This window comes from Oryzias melastigma, linkage group LG11 (genome assembly GCF_002922805.2).
Source record: "Oryzias melastigma strain HK-1 linkage group LG11, ASM292280v2, whole genome shotgun sequence".
Lineage (NCBI taxonomy): Eukaryota > Metazoa > Chordata > Actinopteri > Beloniformes > Adrianichthyidae > Oryzias > Oryzias melastigma.
In genome coordinates, this window is record NC_050522.1 from 20,159,522 (window position 1) to 20,182,614 (window position 23,093).

At 40.8% G+C, this 23,093-nt stretch overlaps 2 protein-coding genes across 3 annotated transcripts in view; both read left to right on the plus strand.

The window, feature by feature from the left end:
• The window catches only part of LOC112136431 (prolyl endopeptidase), an 18,860-nt gene extending 5,115 nt beyond the window's left edge, over positions 1-13,745 (plus strand). The window contains exons 6-15 of the mRNA XM_024258124.1: positions 931-1,052; positions 1,182-1,287; positions 4,530-4,721; positions 7,229-7,426; positions 7,506-7,609; positions 9,906-10,042; positions 10,132-10,226; positions 10,293-10,424; positions 12,723-12,879; positions 12,962-13,745. Coding sequence (XP_024113892.1) covers positions 931-1,052; positions 1,182-1,287; positions 4,530-4,721; positions 7,229-7,426; positions 7,506-7,609; positions 9,906-10,042; positions 10,132-10,226; positions 10,293-10,424; positions 12,723-12,879; positions 12,962-13,256 — 1,538 coding nt within the window. The 3' untranslated portion in view covers positions 13,257-13,745. The remainder of the gene's footprint in view (positions 1-930; positions 1,053-1,181; positions 1,288-4,529; positions 4,722-7,228; positions 7,427-7,505; positions 7,610-9,905; positions 10,043-10,131; positions 10,227-10,292; positions 10,425-12,722; positions 12,880-12,961) is intronic.
• Positions 13,746-16,856: 3,111 nt separating this feature from the next.
• Positions 16,857-22,709, plus strand: zgc:101785 (uncharacterized protein LOC450032 homolog). 2 transcript variants are annotated; one of them, XM_024259472.2, is made up of 13 exons: positions 16,916-17,007; positions 17,110-17,157; positions 17,386-17,482; positions 17,556-17,644; positions 19,349-19,462; positions 19,538-19,628; positions 19,727-19,806; positions 20,892-20,930; positions 21,020-21,110; positions 21,190-21,285; positions 21,351-21,406; positions 22,338-22,445; positions 22,540-22,709. In XM_024259472.2, exons 2-13 carry the CDS (start codon positions 17,131-17,133, stop codon positions 22,597-22,599), a joined length of 948 nt encoding a protein of 315 aa, XP_024115240.1. In that variant the 5' UTR covers positions 16,916-17,007; positions 17,110-17,130; the 3' UTR covers positions 22,600-22,709. The 2 variants fall into 2 exon arrangements, with proteins under 2 accessions (XP_036070272.1, XP_024115240.1); XM_036214379.1 differs by having other exon boundaries at positions 16,857-17,157.
• The last annotated feature ends 384 nt before the right edge of the window (positions 22,710-23,093 follow it).

Consider the following 23,093-nt stretch of genomic DNA (forward strand, 5'->3'; position numbering starts at 1 on the left):
TTCGTAGCTCTAAGAAGAGTAGTGTCACTATGGATTATTATTATGGGCCTTGCTGGTAAACTTTTGCTTTTGGAATTAGAAAAGCATTGTAGAGATTTCTGCTGGTGATAAAGGTCAACAATGTGTATTTTTATAGCCCAAGGCTTTAGGATGATAACAGAATCACATTACAACTGTATGATCGTGGCTCAGACCCTTAAAAAAAGTATAAATGACCATATTATACTGTGTCAATTTATTATGAGCACATCCATATCAAAATTAAGGGAAAGGGCTATATTATATTACTAATATCTTTATTATCTTGACCTTGCGACCTTCACAAGGTGTTAATCTACAAGTTCAAGTTTGAATCCATCAGTCTTGCAGAGATTAACTATACAACTCGTGTCCCCTTTTTAGTTGCAGATGTGAAGCTGTTTGCAAAGAAAACTGTAAAGTTCAATTGCAAGGAACAAAACTTGAGTTGGCACGCGTTTTCTTCAGACATGCCAAAAATGTTTTTAGTGCTATATACTCATCAACTCAATGGAAGCTGTCGGTAAATTCAACCTGACTGGTTTTTGAGTGGCAGTATAATGAATGAGTCATCGAAGGTTGTCTTTTGAAGTTTTTAATTTTTTGATATATTTTATATTTATTAGCTACGATTGAGAAGGTTCTTTATATATATTTATATTTCAGTTCAAGCCAAAGTCGTCCTTTAAATTCAGTTGTTTTAGTTTATGCTAAACCTGATGTTTACAGACACTCTTAACGTGAACATGGTTTCTTTACAGAAGCAGAGAACTCGGATAGGCAGTACTATCAAAGAGAGGTTTTAAACTGTGTTGACGTGACACCAGTAAACTGAAGTTTGTTCTGAACTGCGTCCTAAAGACGGACGTAACTAAGATAATTCAAACGCTTGACACTTTCGTCTCTCTGAAGGCACAGAGACCACTTCCAACATCAACCAGAAGCTCTACTACCACGTGATTGGCACTGAACAGTCTGCAGATGTCTTGGTGGCAGAGTTTCTAGATCATCCCAAGTGGCACAGTTCACTAACTGTAAGTGTGTATCATCAGCTGCGAGGAAAAACACACAGATCTATGATGGGTACAAATGTCATCATCATCTGGGGGTTATTTTATTTTTTGCTGTTTGATCTTTGTTTTCTTCCTCTTATCTCTGGTCAGATATCGGACGATGGTCGTTACGCTGTCCTGTCCATCACCGAAGGGTGTGAACCGGTCAACCAGCTGTGGTACTGTGACCTACAACAGCTGCCTGATGGAATCAAAGGTCTGTATGTTACTACAACTTATTGGGTGTCACTTCAGTAAACCCCATTTACATTTGGACCAAATGTCCAACCATTACTTGACACTTTAAGTTGTTCAATTTGTCAAGTGACCAAAAAAAAAAAATGGTTGCCAAAAAAAAAAAAAAAAAAGAAATTGGATTAACACTTGTTGATGACTCTCTGAAAAGGTGGTGTTTCTTGGCGTGTATCCTCTCCTGTATCTATTCACATATGTGAAAACAACCAATTGTCAAGTGAGACTTTGAATTTGCCATAACCGTTCATTCCTCTTTGTGTTGTACATTCAGAGGAGCATGTCGTTGTTTCTGCAATTAGACTAGTTTCCACATTAGCAAACCAAATTCTTTGAATGTCAGTGCCAAAGCATTAACCAGCAGAAGTTTTAAAAGTAACAGGAAGCTTAAAAGTTTTGTTTTTCCGTACGAACATCCTCTGAAAAAACTTCTGACTAGAAAACGTGGACCAGGATATTCTGATGATCGCAGTACAAAAGTCGGTAAATAAAAATGAGATTATCCGATTTCTGTGGTTGTGTTGTAATTGTGGGAACACGTTCTGTCACAGGCAGTGTATGATCTTTTAAGCTAACCAACCTTCATAAGGTACGATGTCAAGCAACACTCTTTATCGTTGCTCTTCATACCTAAAAGGTACAGATAGAGTTTAAGACTATGCAATTTGCCAAGAGGAATTTGATCAGAATTCCTGATGAGTCTAAAAAGTCTTGAAATTAAAGATCTATAATTATTCACCTTTCGGCATTTGTCCTCAGGGATTGCCACAGCGAAACGGCCTCAACTGAGTCACGTATTTGGTTTGGCAAGGATTTTTACCTTTTTGACACAATCCTGTATTTCATCCAGGCTTGGAGTCTATAATTATGAACTCAAAATTGTCTTAAAAAGACATGATGGCTCATAAATTATGGTCTGAATGTTCTGTGACATTGAAGTCACTGATTAGTGTTGATCCCTTGACGATGTACCTCGGTGTTGACGCTCTATGAATTACCGTAATTCTACCATCATTTGCTCAATTCAAATCATTCCAACGGATTCTGAAAGCAGCTCTGGGCAGATATGCAGAACTTTTAAAGCTTAAGCGTCTTTTAGAAATCCATTTGAAGGACATTAATTGCACAAATGGTCGAAGAGTTTCGCTTTTCAAAGACCGTGTGTTATTTTCTATCAACGGTGTTAAAGGGTTACATAATCCCCCCTCCGTTTTTTTCGCCAATCTTTCCTCGCTCCATAGTTAAGAAATTGGCTTTTAAAATTAGCTAATTTTTTACTTTACCCCTTAATTTTTTTACTCCACCCCCTATTTTTGACCCCACCTTTGATTTTTTTTTACTTCACCTACTAATTTTTTGACTCCATCTGCAAATTTTTTGCTCCAGTCCTAATTTTTTACTCCACCCCCTATTTTTTCTTTACCTCACCCCATTTTTTACTTCACTCCCAAATGTTTGACTCCATCTTTTTTGACTGCATCCCCTTATTTTTTAACTCCACCCCCTAATTTTTTGACTCCATGCGCTAATTTTTGACTCCACCCCCTATTTTTTTTTACTCCACCCCCTAATTTTTTTACTCCCCCTGCTCATTTTTGACTCCACACCCTAATATTTTGACCCCACCTGCTAATTTCTGAATCCACACCAATTTCTTTTTACTCTAACCCTTAATTTTTTTACTCCACTGTCTAATTATGACTCCACCCCCTAATTTTTTAACCCCATACCCAATTTTTTACTTCATCTGTAAATGTTTGACTCCACTCCCTTACTTTTTGACTCCACTTGCTAATTTTTGATCCCACACCCTTATTTTTTTGACTCCTCCCCCTAATTTTTTACACCACCCACAAATATTGACTCCACCCCTTAATTTTTTCACTCCACTCGCTAATATTGGCTCACCCCCTAATTTTTTAACCCAGTTTTTGACTCCACTCCCGAAATTTGACTCCACCCCCTAATTTTTTGACTCCACACCCTAATTTTTTGACTCCTCCCCCTAATTTTTTTACACCACCCACAAATATTGACTCCACCCCTTAATTTTTTCACTCCACTCGCTAATATTGACTCACCCCCTAATTTTTTAACCCCGCCCCCAGTTTTTGACTCCACTCCGAAAATTTGACTCCACCCCCTAATTTTTTGACTCCACACCCTAATTTTTTAACTCCACCCTCTAATTTGTTAATTCCACCCCCTATTTTTTTGACTCCAACCCCTAATTTGTTAATTCCACACCCTAATTTTTTGACTCCACCCGCCCCCAAACCAGTGGTCCCCAAGCTTTTTCTTGTGAGGGCCACGTAACTGTTTTATTCTCTGATGCGGAGTCGGGGTCGGTTTGTAGGCTAATAGAGAAAGTGTAACAATCGCAGCCCAAATGTAAACATTTATGATTTTCCATAAAGCCACACAGAGCCAAATTTTAAATAATTCATTTCTGTAATCTTCACAGAAAATATAATACTAAAACATTTTAAACAATAAACCAATAAATGATCTGCCCTCTCCCATCATAGTTCAGACTACATAAGGGTGGAATAAAAGTCATGTTCTATGTGGGTCTCCATTGGTCAGATTGAGGGGAAAAAAAATCAGCCCGGATTTGGCCCACGGGCTGTGATTTGGGGACCCCTGCTCTAAACCACTGTGATCTGAACTATAAGGTTTGCATTCGGGAAAGGCAGCTGAACTTTTTGAGTTTAGTTAAAAGTAAAAAAAGAACTATTAAACAAATTGTAGTTCACTTTCGGCTTATCCCTTTCGGGGTCGCCACAGCGTAACAGCACCCACTGTTTCGGATCAGTGATTTGGCAGAGTTTTTACGCCGGATGCCCTTCCTGACACAACCCTGTACTTGAGGGGCACAGGGACCCAGTTAGGCAGCAGCGTCAAGGGTCTTGCCTAAGGACCCAATCTGGGTGGGGATCAGTGGACAACCCTGGAATCGAACCCAGGGCTCCTGCGTGCCAGTCCTTCACTTAGCCCACTGAGCCACCCAGCCGCTTTATTAAACAAATTATTATTATTATTTAAAGTTGTGGCAGCTGAGCAGAAAAACAAAACAAATGAGTCTTAAATTTGTAGTTGCATTAGTTTGTGTCTGGATGTTAAGTTTGGGTGGGATGGTTTCACTGTGATCTTCTCGACTTAGCCAAAAACCTTCACAACACACCTTGGTCACCTCTCGTCCTGCAGGTCTGCTCCCATGGGTCAAACTTGTGGACAACTTTGAGGCTCAGTACTCGTACATCACCAACGAAGGAAGTGTTTTCACCTTCCGCTCCAACCTGGACGCCCCTCGGTACCGCCTCATAAACATCGACATCCAGAAGCCAGAGCGGGAGAACTGGACCACCCTGATCCCGCAGCACAATAAGGACGTCCTGGGTGAGCACTGTTGGAAGGGTGTTAAGTTGAGCAGTGGCAGTCACAGGTTGTGAAACCTCCATAACCTTCAGAATGTCCTGGAAAGGTTCATTTATGGAACCACAGTGTCACATTTCACATAAATGTTGCAAAAGTCCTTTATTTCCTCTGAATTTTCTGTCTTCAACCACAAAAACTGGGAAGTTGTGAGTCTGTGATTGTAAGCTCTGTCATTTAGAAGGCTTGTCAAAAAGTGAAACGTGCTTTTGAAGCATTTTGCTTTGACTTTTCTTCTGTGAGTCACTGGACTGATGGTAACTGTGTATGAAAAAGTTTCTTTGATTATCCCCGTCTGTGCACATCACGGTTTCTGTTGTTGAAACATTCAAATCAAAGCAATCTATAGACACTGAACCAGCATTTTCACTGCCAACGTACTCATGAAGCAATTAGCTACCAATATTGGCCCATATATTGATTTTATGTTAATGTCCCAACATTTCATAGTCAGTGGTAGAAAATATACAGGTTAAAGCCTCTGAACCATATAAAGTCCTACTCCTTGGAATAATCATGAACAAATGTACATGCAGCATAATAATGGCAAATGACTGGAAAAAATGCTTTAAAACATTGAAATATTAGAAACATCAAAGTCAAACTAAATTCGTAAAGACTGCCAAACTACAACAGAAAAATACTAGATGAGTGTTTTTCTACATTGTTGTAGTCAGTTTTTCCCTCTACCCTGACGAGTCTTCCAGTTCTTGCTGCCGAAAAACATCCCCACTGTGGCTGGGAATCATTGGGTACCTCACGATGCGATACATGGTTTACTATATCGATGATATCGCGATACTGTGATAATATTTAAAACTCCCACAATATAAAAGAACACTTATTTTTTAGAAAAATATATCCCCTTTTTTTTTTTTTAGCTTGAACACAACCAAAATGAAGAACTTGTCTTATTTTGTGCAACAAATAATAGACACCTTTGTGTAACATTGCTAAAGTTAGTAATGTGAAATATCGCAACATATCGCAATATGGATATTTTGGCACACCCCTAATACCCACAGCATGATGCTGCCACCACCATGCCTCACTGTAGGGTTGATATTCCCCTGGTGATGAGCGGTGCCTGGGTTTCTCCAAGCATAACATCTGCCATTCACTCCAAAAAGTTCTATGTTGGTCTGGTCAGACCACAGAATGTGGTTTCATGGTCTGAGAGTCATTCCGGTGCATTTTGGTAAACTCCAGACGGGCTTCCATGTGCTTTTTAGTTAGAAGAGGGGATTCTGTCTGGTCACTACCATACAGGCCTGATTGGTGTAGTGCTGCAGAGATGGTTGTCCTTCTGGAAGGTTCTCCTCTTTCCATGGAGGAACGCTGGAGCTCTGACAGAGGGACTATTGGGTTATTGGGCCCTTCTCCCCTGATCACTCAGCTTAGATGGCCAGATAGATCTAGGAAAAGTTATTCCACTTACAAATGATGGAGGCCACTGTGCTCATTGGAACCTTCAAGGCAACAGAAATGTTTCTGGACCCTTACCCAGTCTGGTGCCTAAATACAATCCTGTCTCGGAGCTCTACAGACAATTCCTTTTTCTTCATGCTTGGTTTGTGCTTTGACATGCACTGTACACCCTGGGACCTCATGTAGACAGGGTCGTACCTTTCAAAATCCCGTCCAACCCATTGGATTTACCAAATGGTTGGCTTCAGTGAAACAGCTGAAACATCTCAACTCTCATCAGTGGAAACAGAATAAACCTCAGCTCAAATAAGGCTGTGACATACTAAAATGCAGAAGAAGGGAGGGGCTGTGAATACTTTCCAGATGAACTGTAATTCCAGATTAGCCAAAGTTGTGATAACAGTATTTTGGTAGTAAATCAAGTAATCTCGTTCTAGATTTAATCGCTGTTGTTTGGAAAGTATGAGTGGGCAGAAGAAGAAAGTCCATTTTAGGTGGAACTGAAAAAAGTAACGATCCTTTCTAACTGGCTTAGATTTAGGAGGATAACAAAGAAAAGAAAGCAAATATGAAGAATTCACAAGAATGAAGTGAATGATTGCTTTAGATTCAAATTTACCAACAATAGATGTTCTGTCCAAGATTCAACAGTTAAAAATCTGTATTTTTCACAAAAACAGGCCATGAAAGGTCAGATGTAATGAGAAAATCATCTGCAAACATCTAAACTGATACTAACGCTGTGGTTGCCGCGGTAACGTCCATCCATCATCTTTTCTGTTAGCTCGTTGTTTCACCCTGATATGAGGCAGAGCGTGGGTGGTCCCGTCATCCATAATAACAAAGTTGAGGGACCTGGGCAGCACTCTTATGGGTAAAAAAAGGATCCTGAGAACCATACAGAGTGTTGGGCCGCCCTCTTCTGGCTCCTGGTGAGCACTGCAGCCACTGCTTGGATGGGCCCGGTCATGGGGCAATTTCAAAAATGCCATTTTAAAATATGAAAAAGCAGAATAGACACATCTTTGCTTTCTCTTCTGTAGGATTTGTCTCCTGTGTCAATCAGCGCCACCTGCTGGTCAACTATGTCCACGACGTGAAGGACATTCTGCAGCTGTACGAGCTGTCAAGCGGCCGGCTGATCCGAGATCTGCCTCTGGATGTGGGGACCGTGGCCGGAGTGAGCTGCAAGAAGAAGCACTCGGACTTCTTCTACAAGTTTACATCCTTCACAACGCCTGGTAACGTCGCCACCGCTGCAAATTCACTGCTCATTCCAGGAGATACCCTGAATTAATACTTGTTCTCTGTGGGAACCAGGCATCATTTACCACTGCGACCTGAGCGAGCCGAACCCCGAACCCAAAGTCTTCAGGGAGGTGGAGGTGAAGGGCATTAAGCAAGACGAGTTCCAGACCACACAGGTGAGGTCAGAGTCACTGCTGTGTATCGCCATGAACTCTGGCTGGATTGATGGAAGAGGTTGGAAAAAGAGAGAATGAGATTAGACCAGTGAGAAAAGTATGAATGTAGTGTAAGAAGTCATGAGTTCTACAGTGGACCGTCTCTTTCCTTTTTTTTTCTTTAACTTCTTCTGTCCAACAAACAGATCAGAACTAAAGACCTCTTTTTTGTTGGACAGATTTTACTGTTATACTAGGAGGTTGTGAATCTTCTGACACACAAGGTGTATATTTGTATAAACCACATTTGTAATTTAGACTGAACTTTATTTGTATTGATTATATTTGTATTTTTTTTGTTGTTGAACCAGACATGTTGTTAAAGACACGTTTCGATAAATAGATGCTATTTCCCTTCAAACACTGAACAGTCCCAATGAGTCCCATTGAGTCAACAGTGTACTTCATATTATCTTATCTCATGACGTAATGTACTGTAAATACGCAGATTTAAAGCTTATTAGATTTCCTTTTGTGTCATAAAGGACTTGTTGGGCTGATAAGCGCTTTTGTATGGAATTTTGACTGGTACAGGACAGAGCTGGTGGCAAATATGGTACTATACCATACATTACCGCCAAATGAACCTCGTTTACCCATCGGCATTCTGTCTGTGAGGTGAACAACTGACTTTTAAATGCCAGCTTATGGTTTGAATAAGTGTCAGGACTACAACCGGAAGACGTGCAGTAACAATGGTGAGAAGAGAGAATGCAGATGACACATGAACCTGAAAGGGAGCAGCCAAGCGAACAAATCACTTTAGTGATTTACATCATCAAACAAGATAAGACAAAACAAAGCACACAATTTAAATGAATCCAGTTAAAAACAGAGCTGCCCAGACCTGTCTGTTTAACGATTACTATCAGACCTTTTTAAAAGAAAAAACATTTTCAGTAGAAACCGTCTGACTTCAGGGAGAGGCGTCTGGTCTCTCCTCCTTCTGTAGCTAAAATAACTGAAAGAATAGTGTCTAAAAATGCTATCTAAACCTCTGAGATCACTGACTGCTGAAGAGGAGACGACACACAGATAAAGACGGACCGGTTATGCTTTAGTGGGGAAATGTTACAATTCAGGGAAAGGGGAAAGATGTGGTAACAACTAAAGAAATGTCCCATACTGGAGTGTCTGAGGTAATGAATTATTGGCTGTAAAAAAGGAGGAATAAACAGTCAAATTCACAACATAATTTAAAACAGTTTATAACACAAATACTCAATGGAATACAACAAAGAGGGTGGAGTATAATCACTGAGAGGGCGGGGCTAAAACACTATCAAATTGTGTTAAGTAAAAGTCGTTGCCTTTGCAGTAGGGTGTGTATTGGCAAGAGTCTGGCGATACGATAAATATCCTGACATGATATGTATCACGATATTCCAAGACTCAAAAATCCAAAATATTGTCTTGTCAGCATTTTCAATCGACACAAGTATCGACCCGCTAGCATTGGTCTTTGTGGACCATTGATGGTATATGAGAACTGGACTGGGTGACTCCTCCCCCCTCACTTTCAAAATAGGAAGTAGAATCTCCATTCTTGCTCTATTTCCTGTTTCTAACATATTCTCGCTAAACTGACCAATCAAATGCCTCAATTGAAGCAGGTAGGTGAAACATTTGATTGACAGATTCTCTCCAGCTTGCCTTAAAGTGGTAGGGGTGTGGCCTTCCAACAAGCTCACCACTGATATGCGTGATTGGTTGCCATAGAAACCTACCCTTAGACTGGTCATTGCTCATTTCTGGTTCCAGCATGGTCCATATCATGAAAAAAATGGCAACTGGATTGACTTCCTTGGATTGGAGCCAGAAGTAAATCATTTTCTGTCCAGTTGTTTTATACAGTCAATGGAGTGGTGTCATCAGAGTCGGGTGTAGCTACACCTACAGATATCACTAATCTAATCATCACTAATATAGACATATTAACACAAAAGTCCTGGTCCTGCCGTGGCCTGGATTATTAACAACGTCTTGTAAAGGTTACGTATACAATCACCCAATTGTGGATTTGAACCCACAACTCCCTTCTCCCGGGTAGACTTTCCTCCTCTGAGCTCGTTTTTGAAATTGGACTGACAGCATTGATTTCTCAGAATTGCTATGAACAAGTTGCATAAAAATAAAGGATCAAATTAGGGTCGTCCTGGTCCAAGTTTCATTATTTTTCTCCACCTTGTCCTGCGAGTTTATTCAATTTAGAATATTTGAGTTAACTTTAAAACCCTTTTTTAATCCACATTTTTAGGTTTTCTATCCCAGCAAGGATGGAACCAGCATCCCCATGTTCCTGGTCCACTCCAAGGACCTGAAGAAGGACGGGACCAATCCGGTCTTTCTGTACGGATACGGAGGCTTTGAGGCTTCCATACAGCCGTACTACAAGTAAGTCCAACTGCAGGTAAACTGTTCAGCACAGAGGTGGTACTGTCATCGTACGGACTGGTGTTCATTATTTTGTTTTTTTTGGTCAGCGTTGCTTATCTGCTGTTTGTGAGGCACCTTGGTGGGATCCTGGCTGTTGCCAACATCAGAGGCGGTGGGGAGTACGGCCTCACCTGGCACAAAGGTACCCGACTGGTCTCACTTTTTGACTGTGGCAATCGTCCGTTTCTTGACTGCCGTGTGTCTGCAGCGGGGACGCTGGAGAACAAACAGAACTGCTTTGATGACTTCCAGAGCGCCGCCGAGTACCTGATCCAGGAGAAGTACACCACCGCCAACCGCCTCGCCATCAACGGGGCGTCCAACGGAGGCCTGCTTGTGGGTGAGGATGACTGCTCTCAGTCTCAAAGTTCTCCACATCTTCCACATGTAATAGACTGTTGAATTTTACCCTTTTGGGATGAAAATATCGAAATACTATGAAAAAGTACAAGAAAACTTTATACATTTCAGGGTGATTTTATAATAAAACAACAGAATCAATGAACATGTAAAAGTAACGTTGGTTTATTGGTGAAAGCATTAGAAAAGTAAAAGCAAAAAAACAGAAAATCACGTTAAACACACATCAAATCCTCGTCAAAGGAAAGCACAACATAGCAGCACTAAATTAACTTCACCACAAGGTGGCGCTGCAGCTAAATAGATTTATACAGAAACACATCAACAACAGGATGCTGCCGCATGCGCACAGAAACGCTGCTGGAGCGACAAAAATGTTTCCAGGAGGATCATTCTGAGACACACTTGGCCATTTCGCTAATTTTTTACACAAATATCCTTTAATTTTTTACTTTTTTATTAGTATACGACTTTGATTTGATAACTTTTTAAAGTGTTCTCTTCATCTCTTGTTTTTTAGGGAAAAGATTGTTAGTGTCGCAATTAGTCGTTTACTGTTACTGATTTACTATAGTAAAAAAAGGTTTTATGTGCTGTAATAAGTTAACAAGGATATTTGGGTGTAAAATGACCCAATTGTTAGAACCCTAGAAATTTCCCAGAATTCTCAACAAGGAAAATAGAGGTTTCAACATGTTCTTGTCACATTCTCTGATGATGGAGGACACAGTATTTCTGTGGATTAAGAGCAGCTAAAAATGCTTTTGGTAAAGATCGTATTTGGGACGTAGAAAATATCCTGAGTGAGCTCTCAGTAATGGGGAGGGGAAGGGGGGCGGGGTTACTCTGCACCAACAGTCTCGCCCACAATTCTGCCGCTCTGCAGAAACTTTGTCCTTGAAAATGACCCTAGTTATTAGATTTTGGCTCAAAACAATAGCGGAGAACTCTTCATGTTGTTGCGCCGCTGTATTCCTCCAAAAATGACACATTTTATGAGTGTTGTCATTTTAATTTGCAGTGCGTTGACTTCTTTTTCCCCTTTAAGAGGTCAGGGTGGGCGTGGTTTATTTGATCCTCCCTTTGATGTTTTTTTTTTCATGTGTTTTTTTTTACTTTGATCCTTCAAGCCTCCTCCTCAGTCTATACCAGTGCTGCCACAAACGATTATTTTAATAGTCGACTAATCACTGATTATTTTTTCTGATTAGTCGACTAATCGGGTACAAACTGCACAAACTGGATGTAAAGCACACATCATTAGCTTTTAACAAACAAACTACTAGACATATAGCATTACCTGCGATATTGCTAGTATGAATGCTGTTGGCTAGTGACGATAGCTTAAAACGTTGAAGTAGATAGCTGAAATTGTTGAAGCTAATAGCTGAAATTGTTGAAGCTAATAGCTTAAAACGCTGAAGTAGATAGCTGAAATTGTTGAAGCTAATAGCTGAAATTGTTGAAGCTAATAGCTGAAAACGCTGAAGCTGATAGCCAGCTGAAATATTAGCTAAATTCCAAAACAACCTAAAAGACTGAAAAAAGCCTAAATTAGCCAAAACAGCTAGCATGTAGCTGAAATATTAGCTAAACTCTAAATTAGCCTAAAAAATTGAAAAAAGCCTAAATTAGCCAAAACAGCTAGCATGTAGCTGAAATATTAGCTAAACTCTAAAAGCCTAACTGAAAAAGGCCAAAGTTGCCCTAAACAGCTAGGATGTAGTTGAAATATTAGCTAAATTACAAATCAGCCTAAAAAACTTTTTTTAAAAGCCTAAGAAAGCCAAACAGCTTGCATACAGTTGCAGTATTAGCTAAACTCCAAATTAACCTAAAATACTGAAAGAAATCCTAAATTAGCCAAAATAGCTAGCATGTAGCTGAAATATTAGATAAATTCCATAGTAGCCCAAATAAATGCCAAAATGGTCCAAAAAGCTAGCACAATTCCATTATTACTTTCAACTTTAGTACATCTTGACTCCATATAATTTAAAGTAACGACTAATCAACTATTAAATTAGTTGTCGACTATTTTAATAGTCGACAACTAATTTAATAGTCGATTAGTCGTCTATTAGTCGACTAATCGTGGCACCCTTAGTCTATACTTGCAAAAATATTTATGAAATCTAAGACAGTGTGGGGAAAACTAGTCAAAAAGTAATTTCATGTTTTTTAAGCTATGACAGTTTTTTTAGGTTTATATTTTTGTCTCTTTCATCCGTCACGTCACATTTGATTTAGTCGCTAACGTCTCGTCCTGGTCCTTCAGCGGCGTGCATGATCCAGCGCCCGGACCTGTTCGGCTGTGTGGTTGCAGAAGTGGGCGTGATGGACATGCTCAAATTCCACAAGTTCACCATCGGCCACGCCTGGACCACCGACTACGGCTGCTCTGATGACCCGGCGCAGTTCCAGTACCTCATCAAGTACAGCCTCTGCTCTGAATGACGCTGGCGTTCGGGCTGCACCTCCCCACCCTCATCCTCTGGTCTGTCGTCCTCCCCACAGGTACTCTCCTCTCCACAATCTGCCTCAGCCCCCGTACGCCGGGCCGCCCTACCCGGCCGTCCTGCTGCTGACGGCGGATCACGACGACCGCGTGGTGCCCCTCCACACGCTGAAGTTCTGCGCCGCGCTGCAGCACGGTGTGGGCAGCAGCGCCCAGCAGAAGCAGCCGTTCATGGTGAGGGTGGACACCCGCAGCGGGCACGGGGCGGGGAAACCCACCACCAAGGCCATCCTGGAGGAGACGCACATCTTCTCCTTCATCGCGGAGACTTTAGGGCTCAGCTGGAAGGACTGATGAGGAGGAATTCAGACGACTGAACCACCGCCGTGATTTAAAGATGAACCCATGGTCCCAAGAGCTGTTCATGTTTTTTACATGATGGTGGAGGGTCACACTTTCACCTCGTTGCCATGGGGACAGATTGATTGTTCGATGAAGTCAGCAAAAGTTCACCTTCCTTCTTAAGAAAACACACAATAAAAAGGCTGCAGACATGACCTCTGACCTTTACGAAACTGACGTTTTTTTTTCATTTTTGGTAATCAAAACTATCTTAAATTATCTGCAATTATTTTTTCTTTGCTTTTAGGTTCCATTCTGACAAAAACGATTGAAAAGGAGACAACAAACCTGTATTTCTTATCATTGATCTGTCCTAAAAGTACAAAAAGATGTTAAGAAAAAATTCATACATAGGATTTATGATCATGATGTGCCAAAAGATCCATTTGAATCAATAAAACAATTTTTTACTCATCCACATGGGTTGATGTTGACGATCAATGTTGTCTTTTTTTTTCTTTTATTTTGCATTTATTGTCTTAATTAGCATTTTAAACATTCCTAAATGAGTCCCTAAAGTTTTAACACAATCAGGGTAAAAAGATGAATCCCTCCACATAGCAAGAATGTGGGTCAAGAGGGTGTAACTCTAGTTGCCATTGAAAAATGAAAATTTTACTCTAATATTTTAGCACAAAAATGTAAAAGCTAACCCCTTAGCTTGAATCTTGGAAAAAAATAGTTGCTATGATCACCGTCTTCATAAGAGCAGCTATTTTAGATTTTTTTTTTTTTTACCAACACTGCTATGTGCTGTGGTACTGAAATCTCCTTGTATTTCCATCCAACTGTTTACATTTTCCAAATTCCTTAATTTTAAACATGATTTAGATTATTTTCCTTTTTTTTTTTAAACATAGAATGAATGAATTATCATTAACCAGGAAAAACCTCTTTACAATATGTATGGTGCAACACTGACCTCTGGTGGATACATGGAGAATTACATGTTTTTGTGATGTAGGCTTTTATCTTTTATCAGTTTCATTTAGATTTAATTTGTACATTTTAAACTGAAAATGTAAACATTTTAAGCACTTTATAGGTTGATGGAAATGTCTTTAAATAGCTTGTCTGCTCAAGATCACTTTGATCATACACTATTAAAAAAATAAGCATTGGATGAATTAACAAAAGTCATGTATTTTTTTGTTTTTGTCAAATAAAAATTTTGAGTTGATGGTTTACTAGACTAACATTTTTTATTGGATACAAACTAATATTTTTAAATGTAACAGATATTTGGTTAATTTATCCAATGTTTCCCTATTATAGTGTACTGTTCTTGTGAGGTTATCAGCAACAGTTTCAGTGAACTACCCTCCTCATAACTTTATTTTTATTAACTCAAAGGTAAGCGAATGTCGGTTTTCAATTCAGTTCAATGGTATTTATTTAGACCAATATCACAAAGAAAAATCGCCTCATTGGGCTTCAGGCCTCTAATCTTACAAAGCAGAAAGTCCGTCATACAATATAAACAATAGCTAATTGCTAAACTAAACAGACTAAATAAAACTGGTTATCCCTGCCCTTAGACCCATTTGCTCTCTCCTGGACTTCCCATGGTTGCCTGGCGCATGGGGTGGGTCTCCCTTGGGGGGCCTTGGCTTGTACCTGGGGTTAGGGGGTTGTTCAGGGCACTTGGGTGGTGGTGGGGTGCTTGTCTGGAGCTGGGGGGGAGGCCTCTCTAGGAATATGGCCCTGCGCTGTGCTCCTGTGCCTCTCTGCTCTCTGGCGTTGGGGGCCCCTGTGGCGGTCCTGCTGGGCCTAGCCTAGGTCGCTGACGTGATTCCCCAGCGGGCGGATTTCCTCTATCTGCTATGCTGTGCGGATGTTAGGGGGTCCTGGCTACCGCTGCTTGTCTGGCGGGGGTCTGGTTGTGGAATAAAGTTTATCTTGAAATACAAAAGGGGTTTATACAAATATACACCTTGTTTGTCAGAATATCCATTACCGCCTGTTGTAATAATATAGTAATGGATTAGATTGACATTTTCCAGGTACTCAAAGCACTTACAATGTATATCCATTATTCATTCACTCCGCATTCATACTTGGTGATGGTAAGCTACTGATGTGGCCACAGCTGCCCTGAGGCAGACTGACAGTGATAGTGAAATATGTCCAACACAAGAGGAATTCAGCTTTGCTCAGCTGTTGGACGAGACAAGTAAAAAAAACTTTAAAGTTAAAGACAAACTAGTTCCATTCACTGCAATAATGCTAGTGTGTGAATGTTTTTAACTGAAAGTAGTCGCTGAAGATGCTGAAGTTTTTGCTGAAAATGATGATGCAATTTACCTTAACTGCTGAAGGGATTTGCTGAAAATGCAAAAGCTATTAGCAAAATATTACATTCGCTAAAAGACCGGAAATTTCGTTAAAAACCAATGAAAGAGCACTGAAATGGACCTAGATTTAAAAAAAAATTGTAATAAAATTGCTGATAATCCCTAATACATGCCAATTTTGCAAAAGTTTTTAGTGTGTTGCTTAAGTGTGAGCCAAACTCCAAATTAGCTAAGCACATTGCCAAATTACTAGCTAAACTTCAAAATATCCCAAATTCCCTACGTCAAAGATGTTAGCCTGTTGCTAAAACAGAAGCTAAACTCTAAATTATCCTATAAAAATCGCAGATTACAAATTAGCTAAAAACATTAGCATGTTGCTAAAATATTACATAAACTCCAAATTAACATAAAAACATCAGTAGATGCCAAATTAGCCAAAAAAGCTAGCCTATTGCTTAAATACTAGCTAAACTCCAAAACAGCCTAAGTTTTCTCAGTAAAGTAAATTATTCAAAAACGTTGCCAAAATAGCAGCTAATCTCTAAATTAGCCTAAGAACCCAAGTAGATAACAAATTAGCCAAAAACGTTAGCATGTTGCTAAAATATTAGGTAAACTCCAAACCCTTTTGAAAAATTACTATAAAATATGAAAACATAGCCCATTAATATATGTAAAGGCTTGTTGATAATCTACTAAAAATGTTGAAATTTGAAGACTTTCTAATTCATTTTCTATGGGACACATTTTACTCAATATTTCAAAAACTGTAAAGTTTATGAATACCGAAAATTCAAGCAGTAATGTCCTGAACAAGTTGAATGTTTTGATACCAAGATTACTGAAATTCCTGAAAGTGTGATTGAGTTTTTACATGCCGAAAAATTTATGGAAAGAATCAGGAGAATCACTGTAGTGTGATTGATTACTGAGCACTCGCACTATAAGAAACATAACCATTTCTATGAGCTACATTAAACCATCTTTAATATCCTAGGTATGTTTTTTATCACAGCATGTTCAACACACCTGTTCCTCATAACTGATTTTTTTTTCCATACTAAAAACATCTGAAAGAGAACGCATCCTCTTCCATTGTTCAGACTCAAGCAGAATGTTGACTGATTGGTTTGAATCAAATCCCGGTTTGTCTGCTTTGTGAAGATAGCATCATCTTTCTTGGACTTCCTCTCTGTATTTGTTAACATTTTACTCTCTCTTCACGATGCTTTTAAACTCGGCTGCCTGGATTCCTGCAGTAACCGATGGCTGTAGGAGCACTGTGCTCTGATTGGTCCGTTGCTTACACTAGAAGGAGGTGGGCGTGTCTGGAGCAGGTGTGTAGAAACTGCGGCATTCAGAAGAGGTTCTGTAGAGACTATAGCATCTTAGGTGATCATATCCAGGTAAGGAAACTGTTTTTTATTTTTTTTAAGTTGTTGAAAGAGGAAAACAGCTGTGTTTACTTTGTTTATTCATCCATATGAATGTCTTTGTGTTCATGTCAGTCATCTGTCAGACTTTGAGCCATGGAGCCGATCCACTACTCCTCAAATGTGAGTCTTCACAGAATCAACTTATTTTAAGAAAAAAACAGGTTATCTCTTTTTGGTAAAACGAGCAGAGGTTAAATATTAAAAAGCTGCTGGTTCTTCACTCCGGATCTTCAGCGGGACGCATATCTGACATTCTTTAGAGTGAAACAGACCCATTTCCTCCATGCCGGCGCCTTCAGCATGTGTTTGTTTACTCCTCCCCCTTCCTTCCTTGTGTCTACCCCTCAGGACATGTGGTGGGGGACCCTCGGAACCGTCCGACCCTTCTCCAACTTCCACCCCGACCAAGACGTGATGGAGATCCATAATGCCCTGGACCGTAAAGGTGCGTCTCGTAGAAGCTGATCTCCGCCCTGCCGTGCTTATCTCTGTCCTCATCAGCTGTGAACTTTGCTCAGACGTAGGAACGCTGGTGAACATTCTGACCAACCGAAACAACGCCCAGAGGCAAGTCATCGCGGCGGAATACAAGCAGACTACAAACAAGGTGAAGGCTGCGGTGCGGCATGGGATTGCTCTCCTGTTTGCTGAGTAAACATGAATGAAAACGGCTTTTGGGTGGAGAAGGAGCTCGGTTGTGGTCAGGCGGTTCTGGAGCTGGAGTCTCTCCACGCCCCAAAAACCATCTCATTTTGAAACTTTAAATCGAAAGTCTGAAAAAAAATGTCAAAAATCCAGATCAACTTCAAAGGAGATGACAAAAAAGTAAAATCACAAAGTGCTCAATAAGAAAAATGAATCAAAAACAAGAAGTAAAACATGTAAAAACATAGAATTATGGTAACACAAATACCCGGAGATAAAAATACCTCTTCAGGTGAGTCCACGGCATGTAGGGACAGAGCATTCCAGAGTTTGGGAGCCATCTCCCGGAGCGCCCCATCCCCTATACTTATAAAATGTGAGAGACAACCAAGAAACCTGACCGGAGGTCACATTCACATTCACACATGCCATGTGATATCTTGAAATCCAATTTAGCCCATGATGTTCACATTACTAGACTGTCGCAGCCAGATTTAGCACATTTGCTTACAGTTGGAAGAGGCTTGGTGGGAAATGTCATAGTAGTGCAAATCTGGTGAATCTTGCTCCATTCCGCTCTATTCCAATTTATGAAAGACTTAGTGTCATGGAGTTCTGGTTGGTGTCACAAACGGGCAGACAGCTGGTTCCACATGCAGCAGGTTTATTAGTTCAGACAGGAACTAAAAGTCCACAAAGCTAAATCAGAGTCAGACAGGTAGAGGTCAATCACGAGCATGGGAGCATCCAAGAAGAGAGTAGAGTAGTCAGAGTCCAGGCGAGGGTCAGGGCAGGCAGCAAGCAGTCAGAGATAAAGCAGAGTCAGAAACACAAGATCAGGTCCAGATCTATGAAATGCTCGGTAATCCAGGCAGGGTGGCACAAACAATACTTCACACTGAGTGAGGCTCTGAGCACTGCGTAAGTATCCAGTGGGGGATTGGCAAATGAGGGACAGCTGAATGTCATCACTCTGGAGACAGCTCCTGCCAGTGACCAGAGGGCGAGACAGAGCAGTGACTCCTGACAGTAACACACAAACGGCTAAAATTAATTTCTCCTCCATTATCAATTTCTGTAAGATCAATTAGTCACTACCAAATCCGAGTCCCTGATTGGTCAACGTTCCACTGGTTTCAGTTTGCGTTCAGTTACACATTTTATATGTAATGGCCAAACATTTTTGTATAAACTTGTGTTGCGACGCATCAACATGATTAACTTCAATTACAAAACCAAAGGCAAAGCAAAATATATTCTGAGAAAAAAACGCTTTCCTGTCACCCTAAAAGGTTTCTATAGAAGTCTGAATACTTTCAGGTGATCCCATCCTTGTTAACTCCTAACACCGGAACGTTGGCTCCAGTGTTGCCATTCTTTGGACTACCGTAACTTATCAACCATTTACGCAATTGACGAAATTCTAGTGATACTGTTGCAACTTAATAAAGTAATAAATACTGATACAAAACCAATATAAAAAACTGTTCTGTGAATCACAATCAACTGATTCACGTAGAAGAGTTACGGTATGTTGTAGAACTTGTGTTAGTTATGTGTCGCCGGTGACATCTCTGGCATTAAAAGGGTTAATCTCCGTTGACTCAGCTCGTGTGTGAATGACCCAGAAGGCCCAGCGAGTTCATAGCTCTCTGTGTCGTTTCAGGACCTGATTGCATCCCTGAAGAAGGCTTTGTCAGGAGACTTGGAGGACCTGCTGCTGGATTTAATGATGCTGCCGGAGCACTTTGACGCTCAGCGTCTTCAGGACGCCATGGCGGTGGGTCTCCATCCTCTTAACACAAGCTTGTGGTACCCTGAACTGGCTTGACACCTTTGTTTTGTGTCTGTGTAGGGTCTGGGAACAGATGAGGAAGGGCTCATGGAGATTTTGAGTACCCGGTCGAGAGAGCAGCTTCAGCACATCAATAACGCCTTCCAACAACGTGAGCTGCAGAGGCGACATGTTTGTCCTGGTTTGAGGCTTGGCACCTCCACTACAGCGTATTTTCGATTGACAAAATGTTTTTCTGTCCAATTTCAGGATTTAAGAAAGATTTGGAGAAGGAGCTGAGAGGAGAAACCAGTGGGGACTTTGCTAAGCTGGTTGTGGCTCTGCTGAAGGTATCTGGACTCCTCCTTCTTCTCAACTTTCACAGAAGAAATCCATAAACTCGATGTATTTCAGCAGCTCTTCAAGTTTTCATGAGCTTTTTAAGGTTTTCTTTGGACATTAGATGCTGTTTTGCCCATTTTTAGTTCAGGCGTGGTTCCTCACCACATTCAAATCAATGTGTTGAGTGTTCAGACTTTGACTTTGACTTTCAAGCTCAAAGCCTTCAATTCAGATGGACCCGAGTAAACTCAGCATGAGCCACCAAAAAACATCAAGCTGACTCTAATCCTGGTTTAAAACTATGGTTTTGGACCACTTCCTCCCACATAGATAGTGGGGGTGTGGCTACATTGCCAAAATTGAAATTCCAGAGAATACATGAAATGGTCCAGACACTCTTTCATGTGCAAAGTTGTTCATTCCTCCATCCTACACTCCATCCTACACTCCATCCATCCATCCATCTATCTATCTATCTATATAGTCATCCTTTTATCCATCCATCCATCCATCCATCCATCTATCCATCTATAATCTATCCATCTATCTATCTAGTCATCCTTTTATCCATCCATCCGTCCTCCCTCTATCCATCCATCCATCCATCCATCCGTCCTCCCTCTATCCATCCATCCATCTGTCCTCCCTCTATCCATTCATCCATCCATCTATCTAGCCATCTATCCATCCATCTGTCCATCTAATAATCCGTCCATCCATCCTGCACTCTATCCATCCGTCCATTTATCCAGATCCCTCTCTTTACATCTATCTGTCCATCTATTAATCCCTCTATCCATCTATCCATTCATCCATCTGTCCGTCTATCTATCTATCTGTTTTTCCGTCCGTCCGTCTATCTAGTTTTCCCTCTACCCATACATCCGTCCATCTGTCCATCCATCCATCCATCCATCCATCCCCCCATCTTGTCATCCCTCTATCAATCCATCCATTGATCTAGTCATCCTTCTATGTATCCATCCATCCATCTGTCCGTCTGTCCCTCCATCTCTCCTTCCATCCATCCATCTATCCATCCATCTCTCTTGCACACTTCATCTCACTCAACATGTTTCAAATGTCTCAACAGAAGGCCGACTCTCCCGCTCTGGTTCAGAAAGACGTTGAGGTATGTTTTTTCCCTTCTGTTTTTATATATTTTTTCCTGGTTTGTTGATTCTGACCTCGGGTCTCTGTAAACGTCTTCTATACCTGTAGGCCCTCGCCGCATCTCTAAGCGGGAAAAAGGCCAACGCCGCTCCATGGATCGAGATCATGACCTCGAGAAACTCGGCACACCTGAACAATGGTGAGTCTTCGGCGCGCTGAGCCGACATCTGTTTCAGTACGAACCGCGCTGACTGGTTGCTTTTGGACATGACGGACAGTGCTGATGGAACTGGAGCTGCAGCTTGGCCAGCCGGTGGAGCAGACGTTGGAGAAACGTTTCAGCGGAGATTTTCAAATGGGTTTGAAAGTTTTAGGTAAGCGCTGGAGGTGAAGGTGTGTGGAGGTGTTGGAACAGCTCTGACATTTCCTTTCATGATAGTTCAGTGCATCCAGAGCCCTGAGGTCTACCTCGCCAAGAGGCTCAGCACCATGAAGGTAAGGCGATCTTACATCAGCTAATGGATCTTCTCTTCATCTCCCATTGAATCCTTCCAACGTTCAGGGCGTCACATGCACAGGAACAGGACAGCTTCTGCTCTTTCATTTTACCCTCTTGAGTGGCTTCAATTATCTTTAGTTGTTTGTTCTCATGAAGGTGTGAATCAAACAAAACAACTTCATGACTGCAGTGGTAAATTTTCCACTACCAACCAGAGCTAAAGAAAAGCTTAATAATGCTAAACAATACCTCTAAAGATGCTGTAGTTTTAGGCTATGTTCACTCCGGGCTTGGAAACGCAGGTTCAAGTGACCACTTCCAATCATAGACTATATATCACTGGACAGTGTGACCCCTCCCCCCTCATGTTACAATAGGAATTACCTGCTGGCTCCAAGAAGACAAGAACTTGCATTTAGCCCACAATGTTCACACTGGACAATAAGGGATGGGCTTCTTCTTTTATTTTTCTACTGTTTTCTAGTGAATGTCCACCACCTACAGGTTGGAGAGTCTTGGTGTAAAATATCAAATTGGTGCAAATCGTGTGTATCTTGTTCCAGGCTTTTTATTTTTCTTTTTGCTCTATTCCGATATAAAACTTGGTGACACATATTTCCGGACAGGCAGTTAGTAATTCGTTCTTCATGATCAATTGTCAAATAGTTGGCACTTTTGTGAATTAAAAGAATTAAAATGTGTCATTCATGAATCCAAATCCCTGATTGGTCCAAGATCCAACTGGCCACTAAAAATGGTCATAGAAACTTCAGAAGCAACCCCTGAACGTGACAGAAGCCCGAAATGCGTTCACATAGACTTTTCATTGGAGGTGGATGCTTGAATGCATATTGCCGATGGCGATGTGAACATAGCTGTAGGCGTACATTTCAGAATAATTTACTTCTGAACCCCCCCGTCTGGCAGACGTCGATGGTACACGGGATCATGGTGTCTCACTGCGAGGAGGACCTGCTGTGCATCCGAGCAGCCTTCCTGAAGCTGACGGGGAACTCTCTGTACTCGGCCCTGCAGGTTCACTCTTCCACCTGTTTCAGCACATTTAGAGCATTGATTTTTAAGGAAGGATATCAACAGTGCTCTGTATTTTTATATTTGTATATTACAGAAACATTTCAAAGGGGAGCACCTGCAGGCTTTGCTGGGCATCTGCAGATCAGAAGATTGAATCTGTCGACGGGTTTGCTGGATTCATCGCTCTCTCGGACATTGGAAGGCTGTTGTTGACGCTCTGATTCCTGCTGACTCATGCAAACAACTAAAGCTGAGTCATTCCCCCCCAAAATTGTTTAAATTACATGAAGTTTATTTTTTTAATTGAAAATATATATTACTTTTTAAAAACATCCCATCCATACATTGCAGTGCCATAATAGATGGACTTCATAATACATAATGAACAAAGAAAATTATTATTAATTGGAAATCTCCACTTTTTACAAAAACAAAACATCTCTAGATTGTCATTATATAATACATTTTTATTTAAATTGTCACTTCAAAATAAAGCTTGTTTTTATATTGTAGATTGCTGTGTCAGTACATCTTTTCTTGCTTTTTCCTCATTTTATCAGAAAAAGGCTAGAAAGTCTTAACAAAGTCAATGTTAGGAACAAGAGGAACTAAAGGAGTAACAGCGCCACCATCTGATTTTTTAAAATA

Coding starts and splice junctions, on each gene's coding strand:
- zgc:101785 (XM_036214379.1), top strand. CDS start 17,131: ATGGAGCCGATCCACTACTCCTCAAAT. Junction 17,158..17,385: donor CGATCCACTACTCCTCAAAT/GTGAGTCTTCAC, acceptor TCTACCCCTCAG/GACATGTGGTGGGGGACCCT. Junction 19,463..19,537: donor GTCTTCAGGACGCCATGGCG/GTGGGTCTCCAT, acceptor GTGTCTGTGTAG/GGTCTGGGAACAGATGAGGA.